General features: G+C 43.2%; 1 protein-coding gene across 1 annotated transcript in view; it reads left to right on the forward strand.

Annotated features, from left to right (window-relative positions):
* The window catches only part of ABLIM3 (actin binding LIM protein family member 3), a gene marked incomplete at its 5' end in the record, with an annotated part of 102,377 nt that overhangs the window by 29,451 nt on the left and 57,012 nt on the right, over positions 1 to 15,914 (forward strand). The window contains 1 exon segment of the mRNA XM_079773257.1: positions 9,371 to 9,508. Within this exon segment, the coding sequence (XP_079629383.1) occupies positions 9,371 to 9,508 (138 nt within the window).

Below are 15,914 nucleotides of genomic sequence, written 5' to 3' on the forward strand. Positions count from 1 at the left end.
GCAGAGAGGCTGTGGAGGAGTTTCTGTTGCAGCAAAGGTTTCACAATACCGTCTTGGGGTGACAGACTGTGTTACTGACCTGCTGACACGGGAAACTGTGGCCAGGCTGGGACCATCTGTGCAAGGACCTGGGGATTCCTAGGGTGTTCCGACCTCTGCTTTGCTGCAGCTGCCAGCACCTGCAGAGCCTGCCTCCCAGGGGCCAGGCACACACACCTGTCGGGCTGTACCTGCCGGAGCCAGGGAAGCTGCTCAAGGCTGGGCCTGGGGGGCAGCCATCCCTGCTTCTTCATCATCTGCCATAGATGCTGTTTCCTGGTCTGGACTCTAGTACCCTCCACTGTTGTTCTTATGTCTTTGTGAAATATATATATACACATCTTTGTAATCAGTTGAATAATGGATGGATGATTACTGTTGGCAGAAAAATTAGATACCCTTTTAGCCTCCCCAAGCCCACTTCCTCCCCAGAGGTAACCACTGTTGGCAATTTTGTGTGGCAGGCAATAGAGCTTAGTGGGGAGAACACAGGTGCCAGAGTCACACTGCCTGGGTTCAGATCCTACCTCTGCCATTGACTAACTGTGACCTTGGACAAGTGACCTCAGCTTGCTGGGCCTTAGTTTCCTCATCTGTAAAAAGAGGGAAATAATAATATCCCCTCATGAGTTATGAAAATTCAATGAGATGACATATGTAAATTGCTTAGCACAGTTCCTGACGGAGTAACCACACTCTAAATGCTATGTCTTATCCTGCCAGACCTTTCCTTATGCATTTACCCCTCTGATTTCTCATTCTCCTTAAACTCTGCTATGCTTCTGAATCCTGAATCCTGAAACCCCAGCTATTCTAATGCTAAACCTCAGCATGGCTCCCCTATGGTGATGTCATCTTTTATGAATTCTCTCTCCACCTTTCCATGACCCTGGGGCTCTGTACCAGCCCAGCTCACCCTCTAGGTTTGCCTTGTTTTTCATTCTGTTGTCCCAGAAAGGGTACCCCCCTGCACTGAGGGAAGCAGAAATTGCGGTGTGAGCTCAGATGAATCCCTTCTCTCTTCTGGGCCTCAGCTGTCTCATTTGTGAAGTGAAACCATTGGACTCATTTTATTCATTCTGTTACTTATTCTGTTATTTACTGAACACTTATTCAATGCCTGGTACTAAGGGTACAGCAGCAAACATGACAGAAATGGTTCCTGCCCTCGTGTTGATCACAGTCTAGTGTGTAGATAACCTCCCAGTCCCCCGCTGCTCTAGAAGTCTGGTTTCCAGGTATTCACTGGATGAACACAGATGTAATGACACAAGATGACACGTGCATGACCCTTAGGGGTGACCAAAAGCAGCTCTCACAGTCTCCCTACCGGAGTTTTCAGAAAACAGATTGCTCACTTAGTATAAGCAAGCACACACAACAAACACTCGAACATGTCCTCCTGGAAGCAGCAGATGTGCCCAAAATACACCGCCCCAGGATAACATAAATCATAGCCTCTCATTCCCACAACAGGAAACACCCAATTCACACATTCCTCTGCAGGATACATCAGAAGCATGTCAGCCACCCACCTCTGTGGCCTACAGAAACCCATAAACAGAAAGCACTCAGAGATGGGGAAGAAAGCAGAGGTTACTTAAGGTGGCGAATGGGCTGCAGCCAAGGGTTGTTTTTTTCTCGACAACCACCAAGGAGGGAAAACCAGAAAACCTTTGCCCAAGTTGGACTGCTTCAAAACTGGATTTGACAACGTTCGAGCCAAGCTCAGTGGCAAGCGATGGGGATCATTTAGAAAGAATTCCTCTACTGGATTACAAGTAGGAATGCACAGCTTCAGAGATCCTTTCACTTAATTACTGCTAATATTTAAGCCCAAGCTACATGCCAAGTAGTGTACTAAGCACTTTTATGTAATCTAAGTAATGTAATACTCACAAATGGCCTGAGTTATTCCCACTCTAGACGGGAGCGAACTGAGATGGGTGCCACACACTTAACTTGCTCAAGGTCACGTGACCAGCAAGGGGCAGGAGGGGAACACAAACCCAGCGCTCCTGACTCCAGCATCCACACCATTAACCTGTGTGCCTGTGCTTCTCCCCGCTTTCAGTGCAGGGTCCCACATCTCTGTGGTCTTATCCCAGCAAACAGGACCAGTGTCATGATTCAACTCCAAAATCAAACGCAAGGTCCCTATTGGTAACGACCACATACTCTTATGTACAGACCCCACCCTAACCTTCAGGCAGACAGCTTTCTACCTGTGAGGTGCCTCGATCCGCACTGGGGTCTTCTCCTCCGTGTTTATCGCATCCCTGTGAACACACCCAGGGTACTTGGGCTCTAATGAAGTGGTGGGGAAGCTGACATGACAGCTGCTGCACCCACTTGTTTTCCTGGGCCCCGGGCGGCTGCGAGCTCATTGCTGAATCGGTTCATTCTCTGCTTGATGTTTCACGGTTCAACCAGAAGCCCCACAGTTTTTATTACACTTCCAGCCAATTATTCACAGTTGTTATACTGTCTCCAAGTCAGTTTTGTCACTCTTTTAATTATACCCCAGCATAACATAGGTGCTTCTACCTTTTAAAGACTATTTTAAAGATGACTCTATTAGAATGTGGGAACACTTTCATTTACAAGGTCAAGTGACCCTCCAGGGAGGAAAAGTATTGTGCAGGCATCACATTAGTAAAGAGAACGTAACTTAGGTCATGTTTTTATGAGAGAGGAAGCATGCCATTATCTGCTTTTAAAAGTGACTAATAAGTCTGATAACATACAACACCATTTAAAAGTGAGACCAGTTAGTGGTAAGAAGAGAGTGTGGAGGGAGAGAAAGAAGTACAGAAAAGGACTCACAGAGCCAGAATCAATTTTTTTTGTTTGTACATAGGTATTTATTATTAAAAACACTAGTAAAATTCAGGTAAGATTAACAAATACCTTATGCTGATCAGAAAACACTAGGGATGTGTTGCATATGAATTTATAAATGGGTGATGTTATCTTTACTTATCTGTTTTTATTTTTAATATATTTTGATTGTTGATAGTATTACAGATATCTCCCATTTCCTCCCCTTCCTCCCCTCCATCCAATCCCTACCTCCCACCCAGGTCTTCACTACCCTATTACCCATGTCCATGGGTTATGTATATAAGTATATTAGAGGCCCGGTGCAAGAAATTCGTGCAATGAGGGGGGGGGTGTCCCTTAGCCCAGCCTGCACCCTCTCCAATCTGGGACCCCTCGGGGGACATCCCTCTCACAATCCGGGACTGCTGGCTCCTAACCACTCGCCTGCCTGGCTGCCTGATTGCCCCTAACCACTCTGCCTGCCAGCCTGATAGCTCCCTAACCGCTCCCCTGCCGGCCTGATTGACACCTAACTGATCCCCTGCTGGCCCATTCACCCCTAACTGCCCTCCCCTTCAGGCCTGGTTGCCCCCAACTGCCCTCCCCTGCCAGCCATCTTGTGACAATGTGGGGGTGGCCATCTTGTGAGGATGTGGGGGTGGCCATCTTGTGATTACGTGGGGGCAGGCATCTTATGATGACATGGGGTGGCCATCTTGTGATGTGAGGGTGTGAGGGTCAATTTGCATATTACCTCTTTATTATATAGGATAAGTTCTTTGGTTTATCTCTTCTTATCCCCCTATTTTTAATTTTAATGTTGACGTTGTAGGAGTCCCCTTTCTCTCTCTCCCCCATTTGCCCACCTCCAACCTCCCCCACTTCCCCCTTCCTTGGCTTTTACCAAATTATTGTCCGTGTCCATGGGTTATGCATATTTGTTCTTTAGCTACTTCCTTTACCTTCTTTATCCAGTCATCCCCATCCCCTCCCCTTGGGCACTGGCCAGTCTGTTCCATATATTCATGCTTCTGGTTCCATTTTTTTAATTGGAGGGCATTTTATAAATCATTGTGTCCAAGCTCCTTAGTGACTACAGAGGGAATTGAGGCCAGGAGAATTTAGATGATTTGCCCACGATTATAAAGCTAGGTATCAGCAGAGAGGGAATTAGAACCCAGGTTTCCCCCAGCTCTGTCTATGAGAGAGAAACACAGGAGATGAAGAACAGGGTGAAGGGGAACAGCCAGGTGAGGGAACTGGATGCTGGATTGTTCAACACACGCTCCTTTTACCTCACCAGGAGGCCATCGCCCCTCCCCTTCAAATCTGTTGTGTTCCAACAATTTTAAATTATCTTTGTAACATTTGGGAAAAGCTTTACTCGCAAATTTAATTATGGAATTAAACTGTATTTGCTTTTAGAACGCTAAAGACTTGGTATGTGTATAAAAGAGGACTTAGTGTTTCAGACCCTTAATTTTTAATCTCATAGGCATTGACTAGCTAATTTCCTGTCTTAAAATATTATACTGACAGCCATCGCCAACTGATTTTTCTTGCTTTTATTTTTGGAAAGATTAAGATTGTTCACTCCTGTAGTGCCTGAAAATCTGTGATTTTTCTTTTTTTTAAATCAGTATTTATTTCACTGCTCAGAATCTTTTGTTTCCAAATCAAATTCAGGATGGGTGAATGTGTGTGTAATTGGTTCCTACTGCAAATTATTTTTTAAATACATCTTTAAAACTCTTCAGGGATTAAAAAAAAAAACACAAAAAAATAAAACATGATTTAAGTCTGGTAGTATTCCTGAATTAATTTGCACATGTTATTTTTATATAAATAGAATTCAACCAGGTTTCAGGTACTGTCCCCTCTCAATGCCTGGTATACCATTTGTGATGCTATGAGGCTTCAGTTTCTACTATGGCAGCCACTAGCCACCTGTGGCTATTTAAATGTAAGTTTATATTAATTAAGATTTAATGTAATTTAAGATTAAGTACCTCAGTAACACTGGCTATATTTCAAGTGCCCAATGGCCACATAGGGCTAGCGATTATTATATTAGACAACATAGATATAGAACATTTGTTTCCATAACTCGGGAAGTTCTATTGGCCAGCACTGCTTAAGGACTAGTAACTGGGAATGTCTCTCCCATGTGCCCTTAATTCACAAAATAACATTAAACAGAAGCCAGAAATTCCCTGCACACATGTCAGAAACATCACATGACTTATGTGTCTAAACTTTTTAACTTTGTAGATTATTTCACAAGTAAGAAGAGCTAATGTCCTTTGAGGCCGTGGCTGCTCTCAAACCTTGCTCTCAAGGATAGTTCCTAACACATGAAGCAGTTCAAAAATTCATGTGTAAGTCAATTTAGAATAAAAAAAGACATTTGCCATAAGACAAATGTTATAAATCATGTGACTTTCTGAGAGGGTTGGACCTGCATTACCACCATTTGTCCACCATCCAGAACTGAAATATCATTGCTGACATGTACACATAAGGAACTGTTTGACATTGAAATTGGGACTCAGAAGAACTGTTGGCCCAGAAAGAAACTCACTACAGACTGATTCATTTGCCTCTCAGCATAACCATTATTGCTTGTCTCATTTTCTGTTCTTATATGTGTATTTCTAGTATCACATGATCTCACTCATCTATAGGAAATAATGAACAACATAAACTGATGAACAAAAACAGACCCGGAGACAGGGAAGCATCGATCAGACTGTCAGGCCTCAGAGGGAGGGGAGGGGAGGGTGGGGGTGGAGGGGAGAGATCAACCAAAGGACTTGTGTGCATGCATATGAGCCTAACTGGTGGTCACAGACAACAGGGGGGTGGGGGCATGCGTGGGGAGGGGTTTGGGATGGGAATGGGGGGATGAGGACAAATATGTAATACCTTAATCAATAAATAAATTTTTAAAAAAGTACTGAAAATTTTTTTAAAAATCAGTAGAAATAATAACCAGCAGCAGAAAATCAACAATAAAATGTTAGTGTTTTAGGATAGGGGGTTATAGATCTGTGGGAAGAGAGATATCCTCCATACATACCTCCACACACAGAGAATAAGATTAGGTTGCTGATTTAATTAGCCAAGGATACAAAATCTTACTGGAAATGAGGTGGCTTCCAGGATCAGATGTGGCATAGCTTCCCTGGACCACCAGAGTTCTATCGGTACTGTCTGGATAAGGAAAGGTCTTCACACATCTTAAAGCTCAAATCTTGCTACACTGCTGCCCTTTTATAATCACAGCTTACATCAGCAATCTGGAAGAACTCACACCAGCGATGAATGCATTTCTGTTCATGGGACTTTGTACAAAATTCAGACAGTTGGGGATGTCCAGCCACAGTCAGCATCACCAAAGCAGTAACCTCATTCTGAGAGATGCAACAAAGTCAAGGCGGTGGGCACCATCAGTAAATGGCCCCAGAAAGCCCATTTTCCCAATCCATCCCCTCACCCTGATTTTTTGCCTTTTTATCTGAGTTGTTCAAAGACTGGGTTATTACTGAAGACCATGATCACAAATTAATTTCCCCAGAAAATCAAATCAGGAAATACCTAATTGATCTTGTAAGTTGGTTCTTGAGAAATAAGATAAGTTAGAAGAGGTAGATGAAAATTTGTGCAGTGATTCTGGAGAGACTTGTGGATATTTCTAGAGCTCTGATCATTGGGGATGATTATACTATTTGTTGTTATTTTCAGACTTGTAGCTTTGTTTCCCTCAGCAATAGCAGATCACCACACTGCTCATATAAACAAGGTCATATTTTTTTCACAAACTAGGGACAGAGGGGAGAATGAAATATTTTCCAAGGATATGGAACAGGAGAAGAAAAGGAGATAGGACTAAAGAGAATGTTTATGGACATTCTGGGGAGGAAGGAAGAATTGCACTGAGCTGTGGGGAGAATATGATGGTCATGATGTACTTTTTGATATGCTTTATTGTATTAATCCACTTAATAAGTTAACTTGTGATTTAGTTAACTAGCTAACTCATTTAATTTGTGTCTTAAATTAAAAACAGGAAAAAGAGTTGACTAAGGGGCATGGATTCCATGAAAGAAAGACTGTGAAGGTATTATTCTCTCACCTCAGATAGCAAAGTTATCAGAAGCAACCATCAGGGCTAAGGAAGTAGCTCTTTGCCCTACAGAACAGGTATGATTCAGGATCCCTTTAAGTAGAAGATAATCAAGAGTCCTGCTTTCCTGTTCTATGTCTTTAAAAAGAGGAGGGTGGGTTACGGAAATAATCTTTGAAAATCTGAAGAAAGCTATAGGAAAATGTACATGACACCAAATTTTATATTTAATTAGCAAGAAGTATTAAACCCAGGTTTATTAGTCAGGATATGCTGCAGCAACAAAAAATCTTATAGGCTATAACCACAAAAATGTTTCCTTGCTCTTGGTAGTTGATCATCATGGATTAGACTGCTAAATCAGGGATCTAAGCTGACATGTCCCTACACACCAACTGGGGTATCATTGGATGCTGGGCTATGGGGAATGCAACATGGCAGATCACATAGTGGCACATAGGGCTTTTGATTAGAAGTGACATGCAACTTCCATTTACATTTCATTGCCAAGCAAGTCATCATGTACAATCTTTCATGTGCCTAGAATAACAGATTCAAATTTCAGTGAACAGACATAACAACTATCACACTAGGTACAGAACCCCTGAACTAGGTGATCTCTAAGTTCCTTGGCAGTTCAAGGTTCCTGTGAATCAGAGTAACTTATAATATGCTTATTCAGAGTTTAGCCAGTAAGTCAACATGTCTAAATGATAGACACCAAGAAGGGATTGAGAAGTACAAATTTGGTAGCAACAAAATAGTCACGGGGATGTAAAGTACAGCATAAGGAATATAGTCAATACTATTGCAAATTACGTATTGCCAGGTGGGTATCAGAATTATCAGGGGGATCACTTTGTAAATTATATAAATATCAAAACAGTTTTCTGTACATCTGAAATGAATATAATATTGAATGCAAAAAAAAAAATCAGTGAAGCACCCAGATCTCATCCCTAATTTTTGTCCCTGCTTCCAACTTAGGACCAACTAGAGAGAGTCAAATGTGTACCCCTAACCAGTCACATAGGACACCCTACTTCTACTTTGCCTCCTAGAACTTCCCCAGGCCCCCAGCCACCAGTCAGGAAAACCTGGATCTTTCCCTTTCCCACCAGAAAGTTTTCCCACTTCTCTGCCTGCCTTTGAGTCTCTACCAAAAGGCCAGTGATGGGGGCTGACTCCCTTACTATAGCGACCTTTGAATAAATAGCCTTTGCTTTTCTATTAATTAATTTTAAAGAGACACCAATTTCCCTTCAATCAGATCATCTTTATAGCCAGGACAAGAGTGAGCCTTGCCCTAATAGAGAATGAGCAGAAGTTTTGGGACTTTTCCACTTTGAGAGAGAATGAAGTAACAGTGATTCTTTCATGGTGCCACTGGGGTCTTCCTATAGAAGAGAAAACTTGGTTCCTCACTAGCACAGTTATTCCAACAGTTTACACATAATGAGGTTGGAACAGACAGCTGCTAATATCCCTCCCAACCCTGATTCTTTGAGTTCTAGGCAAGTGCCTACTGTGATTAAATCTCAGGAGAGCAGATTTTAGAATGGTCAAGCAAAGTATACATCAGGGAAGGGAGATTTAGAAAAGTAGCCATGAGAAGGCCAAAGCAAGAGAACAACAGACCTGATAGGCTAGTAGAGCTCTTGAACGCCGTTAAATGCCGCCCACTGAGCTCCAACCCCCAGTGACTTCAGCCCCTTCAAATCTCCACCACCTCTTTTTTCTCAATTATGCACTTTTGACATTTTCTCAATGTTATGGAAAGTGCTGTTCAAAGGCATCTTTAAGATGAGTCCCCTTGTCAACCTCCTTCCAACTAGACTGCTTCCTTTTGTGCCTCTTTTATAGAAAGTCTGTGCTACCATTGACCACACCCATTTTCTAGATGTGAAAACCGAGGTACAAGAGGGGATGTAACTTGCTTAACGAAAAGGCCCGTTGTCAGCCACCCATTTCTTTGTGACCCTTGAGTCAACTGCAAGCCCTAAATTCCCTTTGAGAAGTTTGGGGCCCAGAGATCACCCTAAAAATGGTATTTCTGGATTATTTAACTTAAAATACTCTACTTCCCTTTTATTTTTCTTCATTTGTGAATCTGGCCTCTTTCATTGCAAGAAAAGTTTATGCTCACTCATGCCTGGGTCTCTGCCTGCCTAAGGAGATTTATGGACTCCAATCTTAATGCCACTCCCCTTCTAATGATGCCTGAGATGGCATATTCAGCCTGATGGTGTATTGAAGGTACTTTGCTCAGCATTTGCACCCTTTCTGCTTTTTCTTCCAGTTAAGATTATAATGATGTCTTATGGCAGACTTTGTAAAGAATGAGAGCCTTATGGATGGTGATCACTTTGTTTCTTCCCACAGTTCCTTATCAGCAGAATCCTTACAATCCCCGGGGCAGCTCCAATGCCATCCAGTGCTACCGATGTGGAGACACCTGCAAAGGGGAAGTGGTTCGAGTCCACAATAACCACTTCCACATCAGATGCTTCACCTGTCAAGGTAGGAGGCCCAATTTCCCAGCTTCCTTCTCAGATTCCTTCTCAGATTCCTGGCCCTGCTCCCATCCCAGGGACATGCCACAGAGGTAGGCAAAACAAACACAGGAGAGAGAGAGAGAGAGAGAGAGAGAAAGAGAGAGAGAGAGAGAGAGACCGACCTAAAGAGACTTCCCTGGAGCCTGTTATGATAATTCTCCCTTAAGCAGTATGGAGTGAAGAGGGAGGGTAGGGGGTGGGAAGTGCTGGGATATGGGAGAGAGAGGGAGCCTGGTGACCCCAGAATGATAGTGCTGACCCAGAAGGAAAACGGCAATCCTGCAAGCTTACCTTACACCTGTTAAAAAAGTCCTGCCCTGTGCCTAAAAATCCATTTGAAAGTGAATGAAAAAGCAAGCTGTCCTAGCCCTAACCAGCTTGGCTCAATGGATAGAGCATCGGCCTGTGGATTGAAGGGTCCCGGGTTTGATTCCAGTCAAGGGCATGTACCTTGGTTGCAGGCACATCCCCAGTAGGGGTGTGCAGGAGGCAGCTGATCGATGTTTCTCTCTCATCGATGTTTCTGACTCTCTCTCCCTCTCCCTTCCTCTCTGTAAAAAATCAATTAAAAAAATATATTTAAAAAAATAAATAAATAAAAAGCAAGCTGTCCTAGCTAAAATTCAACATGGCTCTGAGGTGAACATTTATTCTATGACAGTGTGAAGAACTGCATTAATGTGACTGATACTTCCTGAGGAGTCACTCCACACCATTGATGTATATTGAATTTAAGGTCAATTAAAACCTCCAGATCTTTTCATTCTGGTAACTGCTTCCAACCTCAGCCTCGTCTATCTGAGACTGACTTCCCCTGCCACTGAGGAAAATCCTGGATTTCTTTCCTTGGGATCTAACTGAATTCAGCACTGAGCAAACAAATTAAATATTCCCCAATTTGTTTATGGAAGCATAAATGGGGTGTATTTTAATTGATGTGATTTAAATTTTATATTGAGAATTTGCAAACCCCTTTAATGCAAGTTGACCTGCAAGAGTATCTTGGTGAGTGACCATTTTTATATCACCAGAAATTGAGGTAGGACAAAGATAATAGAATTGTTATAAGGAGGTTTGAGCTATGACTCTGCAATTACAGTCTTAAGAGAATGTATCTGTTGTCTTTTATTTATGCCAAAATTCAGTTGTTTAAAACAATCTTTTAGCTCAGTGATGGGCAACCTTTTGAGCCTGGTGTGTCAAACTTCGCCAAAAAACTGAGCATAACTCAGGTAGTGTGTCACTTTAAGGAAAAAAGATTATTTTGCAAATGTTTCATCCTCGGCATGCGGCTGCCTCAGCGGCCGCGTGTCATAGAAATGGCTACACGTGTCAGTGCTGACACGCGTGTCATAGGTTCGCCATCACTGTTTTAGCTCATGATTCTCTGGGTTAACTGGGCAGCTCCTTCAGTCTGAGCTGGCTCTGCTTATCTCTACCTGCCTCATCATGATGACGTGGTGGGTCAGCTGGCTGTGTTTGGCAGGCTGTTGACCTGAGTGGCTCCATATGGCTCCTCATCCTCCAGCTGCTTGGCTTGGACTCATTCGCATGGTGGTCTCAGAATTCAAGTGCAATCAGCAAGACCTTTTCAAGCCTCAGCTTCTGTCACACTTTTTAATGTCCCATTGGCTAAAGCAAGTCAAATGTCCAACCCAGATTCAAGATTATGGAGAAATACTGGGGGGAGGGGAAAAGGGAGGTGGATAAGGAAGGGGGCTGCGGGGGAGAGTAAATGGTAATGAACAGAGAATTGACTTGGGGTGGTGAATACACAATACAATGTACAGATGATGTGTTGTAGAATTGTGCACCTGAAACCTGTATAATTTTGTTAACTAGTAGGAAAACAATAATAATACATAAGTAAATCTGTAAAAAAAAAAAAAAGATCACTGAGAAATAAACGTTGCCTTTTCTGGGTGGATCTGCAGATCAGATTTCTAGGGTGTGAATGCAGAGAAGGGAAGAATTTGGCCATTTTGACATCTATCACAGGGAGGTGGTAGAATCTTTTTTAATGAGGACTTTAAGGAGGAAGAAAAGAGTATTATTTTCAATGTCAACTTGCTTAGTTAGAGATGAAACAAATGAGAGAATTTTGTTTCCAGGGATTAGTACACTAAATAACCTTCTCATTTGAAAAATCTAAAATCTCTATGAATTTCTTTTACAACTTTTTTAATACACACTACTGTGCTGACATGAAAGGAAGAGGTGAGAAGCAAAAATAAAAGCAGAAATCCTGCTGGGACTGCCAATGCCAGATTTAATCCTGACGGTTTATGCTAAACGTGGGAGACCTTGAGCTTTTACCTTGATGGCTATGTGGATCATGGAGAGCAGGAGGCGAAGCCTGGAGCCTGGCCAAAGCAGGAATCTAATAGGACACCTGAGATTTCCCCTTCCAAAGGTCTTACTCTCAAGGTCTAGATGGATGAGAAATAAACTGGCTGTGGAGAAGGAGACAATACTGAGACACAGCTGTACCAACTTTGGCACTGGGTAGAAGAGAATAAAATTTGTATCAAAATGTCTATCCATAATGCACCCTATATTGTTTGTGGATACATCACAGGTGGTGAAACTAAAGAAAAGCAAGGGAACAACATACATTTTGGGATAATGTGGGAAAGGGATGCTTTAGGGGGAGGCAAATAGGCTCCCAAGGTGCTGGTAATGCTCTATTTCGTAAACTTGGCAGCAGATACCTAGGAGTGAATTTTATTTTTCTTCTTTAAATGGTACATACATATTTTATACATTTTCTGCATGCATAATGTATTTCATAATTTAAATATTTTAAGTAATGAGCTAGATCACCCTCAGGGGCCATTCTAATGCTTTGATTTTGAAATTTCATAAAACTCAGTCTTGTTTGAAAAGTTGAAAATCAACAGAATTATATGCCAGAATCCTGGACTCTCAGATCTGGATGTGTCCTCGGTTACCACCTAACCACCTCATTTTACAAATGAGGCAACTGAGCTCCAGAGAGGTGAGGCAACTTTTTCAAAGTCACATCTGAGTGGTAGAATAGGAACATGGGCAGTGATCCACGAAACAGTACATTTTCCACTGAAACGTGCCCAGGCTGTGTGCAAGTCCTCCTTCTAGGCTCTGTATTTCCAGAGAGCATTCATTCTCAATTTTTTCATATTCTGCCCATTGGCAAAGCATTTGAGCTGCTTCTCTTTAAAATTAAGATTATATATATATATATATATATATATATATATATATATATTTAAAATATATTTTTATTGATTTCAGAGAGGAAGGAAGAGGGAGAGAGGGATAGAAACATCAATGATGAGAGAGAATCATTGATTGGCTGCCTCCTGCAGGCCCACACTGGGAATCGGCCCACAACCCAGGCATGTGCCCTTCACCAGAATCGAACCTGGGACTCTTCAGTCCGCAGGCTGACGCTCTATCCACTGAGCCAAACGGGCCAGGGCAAGATTTTATATTTTTGATTCTCGGAATAATGACTTTCCTGGGTATGCTGATTCCACATCAGTTCTGCACTACAGACCCTCTGTGGGGCCTCCCCAGAGACACCTGTCGTGGGCCAGCTCGCCTTCCATCCCCATGTTCCCCACTGTACTTCCAGGAGCCCCTGAGATTCTTATCAGGCTTAGCATCCTTTCTACCAAAAACTTCCTCCTTTAGCTCCTTGGGGGAAAAGAAGGAACTCATTGTTCTAAGTTTTCTTGTGGCCTTCTGGTTTTCTCCACTGGGAGAGGTGACTCTGGGGGTGGAGTTGACAGGGGAAACAAAAGAGAGAAAAGAAGGGAAAAAACAGGAGCTGTTTCCAATGAGGTCGTAAGCCATGACCTAACTAATTCCACAGCCATGAAGTCAATTGATCGGCCACCTGCATACCTCAGAACAGCCTGTACTCTGGCCTTGCCTGCCCTCCAGGCCCGGCATTGTTTGATATGATGAATTTTCATGAAGACTGATGGAAGAAGAACCCTCCCCCACCTCTCACCTTTACCACCACTTCCACCCACTCACCCTGCTTCTCCACAGGGTTGGGCTTCAGGGCCTCCAGCTCTACCTCACACCGAGTTTAAAATGTTGAGGCTGATCGTGAGCCCTAAAGGAAGCTCTCCTTCTCCCTGGACTCACAGGATGGTAGTCAAAGAAAAGCTCAGGTCATTTTACATATAAGTAAACTGAGGCCCCAGACAAGAGAGGGCCAAGTTCATTGTCACTCAGAGAGTTAGTGGCAGGACAAGACCAAAGCCCAGGGGGCCTGACTCCCAGACCACTATGTCTCCTGCTGTGCTGCACTGGCCCCCTGGTGCTGTAACATCTGGGGCTGCCCTCCTCACTCATCCTGGCCCTGAAAGCCTGCCTCTGGCCTGCAAGGTGAACAAACACTTGCGAAATATTTCTGGCATCCACCTGGAATTCGCTCCTATTTTAACCTGGCTGCTTTTGCAGAACAACTTTCCTTATTCAAGATGGGGTGGTATTTACTGGGGTGATGTCACCCTGTCCAAGCCAGGTCCTCACACTTAGAGCCTTGGAAACTCTGTCTCATTGGTTTCCCCACTATTGGCCACACTTGAGAAAGTTGACTCATGCTAATAAAATCCTCAGGAAACCAATGTAGAAAACCAGAATGCCTGTTTATTAACGTAAACAAGAGCTGTAACTCCCCATTGTTCTAGTGCAGTGGTCGGCAAACCGAGGCTCGCGAGCCACAGGCGGCTCTTTGGCCCCTTGAGTGTGGCTCTTCCACAAAATACCACGGCCTGGGCAAGTCTATTTTGAAGAAGTGGCATTAGAAGAAGTTTAAGTTTAAAAAATTTGGCTCTCAAAAGAAATTTCAATCGTTGTACTGTTGATATTTGGCTCTGTTGACTAATGAGTTTGCCGACCACTGCGCATGTTACTCTAACCAGTCACTTCTCTCCCAAAGGCAATCTATGTAGAAAGTCAAACGATCAGACAGCTGCTTGGTGAATGTACTCAGAACAAGGCAGCTGGTCTGAGGGTTTGAATGGACTCTCCAGAGGCCTCTGATTGCCGACCAGCCCCTTTCTGGCTGGCCCATTCTTGCTTTATTATTTTTTTAAATATATTTTTATTGATCTCAGAGAGGAAGGGAGAGGGAGAAAGAGACAGAAGCATCAATGATAAGAGAGAATCACTGATTGGATGCCCCCCGCACACCTCCCACTGGGTGGGGACTGAGCCTGCCACCTAGGCATGTGCCCTTGACCGGAATGGAACCCGGGAACCTTCAGTCCACAGGCCGATGCTCTATCCACTGAGCCAAACTAGCCAGGGCCCATCCTTGCTTTCGCTGGATCAATACACTCAGAAGTTTTGGTGGCCCTGAGAGCCATTCGATCTCTTAGAAGAAACTTTGCCTCTTTCTGCTCTGCCCATTATGTGTTGACTTCACTCTCAAGGAAATCTCATTTCCCACCTTTCTAAGTTCTTTCGAGGAAGAGTCACGTGTGATTCAGTTGTTCAGACACCTATGATTATATCCACTTACTCTTCTATTCTCTGTTGTATACATCTTCATGTTGTCCAAAAGGACACCCCCAAAACCTAATGAAATGCCTCATAAAATCATGGTGCCTCTCTATTCAAAAGCTACCAAGACAATTGATCCTTTTTGCAACTCAGTAATGGAGAATCATTAACATCTTCTCTCTACTTTTGTATATGTCTATGTTTTTTTGAAATAACTTCTTTATGTTTTTAAAAACTAAAGGGAAAACCATTCCTAGCTTCTTAGTATAGCACAAAGCTAGACCTGGGCCCTCCTCCAACTGGCCAGTCAATATTTCCATGTAGTACTGCCCTCCAATCCCTGAAAACACCACTCCTTCCCCAGCCCTATCTCCACACAAATATCACTTGCAACTTCCTGCCTCTACGCTTCAGCTTATTCTGTTCTTCAAAGTTCAACTTAAGAGCTGCCTCCTCCAAGAAGCCTCCCCCACTGATTGTGCTCCCTTTTCCTCCCCACTCACAGAACGTTCTACCTGCACCAGCCCATGGCCTGTCACCATGACTTATGTTCAGTATGATCTTCCTCTGCACACATTATGAGCTCTTCACAGTTTGGGGATTGTGTTTATCATTCATGCCTGGAAACAGATGCACCCTTTTTGGCTATGATGAGGACAGATTATAATCTTCAAATCATCCATCCCACTGCCATTGTAAATTGAGTCCATGGTCCCCATACCTAAAACACCTAGCCCAGAGTCATGCTTGGAAGAAGTGCCCCAGAAATTTATAACTGAATGATTCTTTATCAAATTCATGATACATCAGCATGTAGCATAGCATGAGCCACATGGCCTTAAATTTTCATTCACTGTTGAGAGGATTGT

This window comes from Cnephaeus nilssonii (genome assembly GCF_951640355.1).
Source record: "Cnephaeus nilssonii genome assembly, chromosome: 5".
In the NCBI taxonomy this organism is placed as follows: Eukaryota; Metazoa; Chordata; class Mammalia; order Chiroptera; family Vespertilionidae; genus Cnephaeus; species Cnephaeus nilssonii.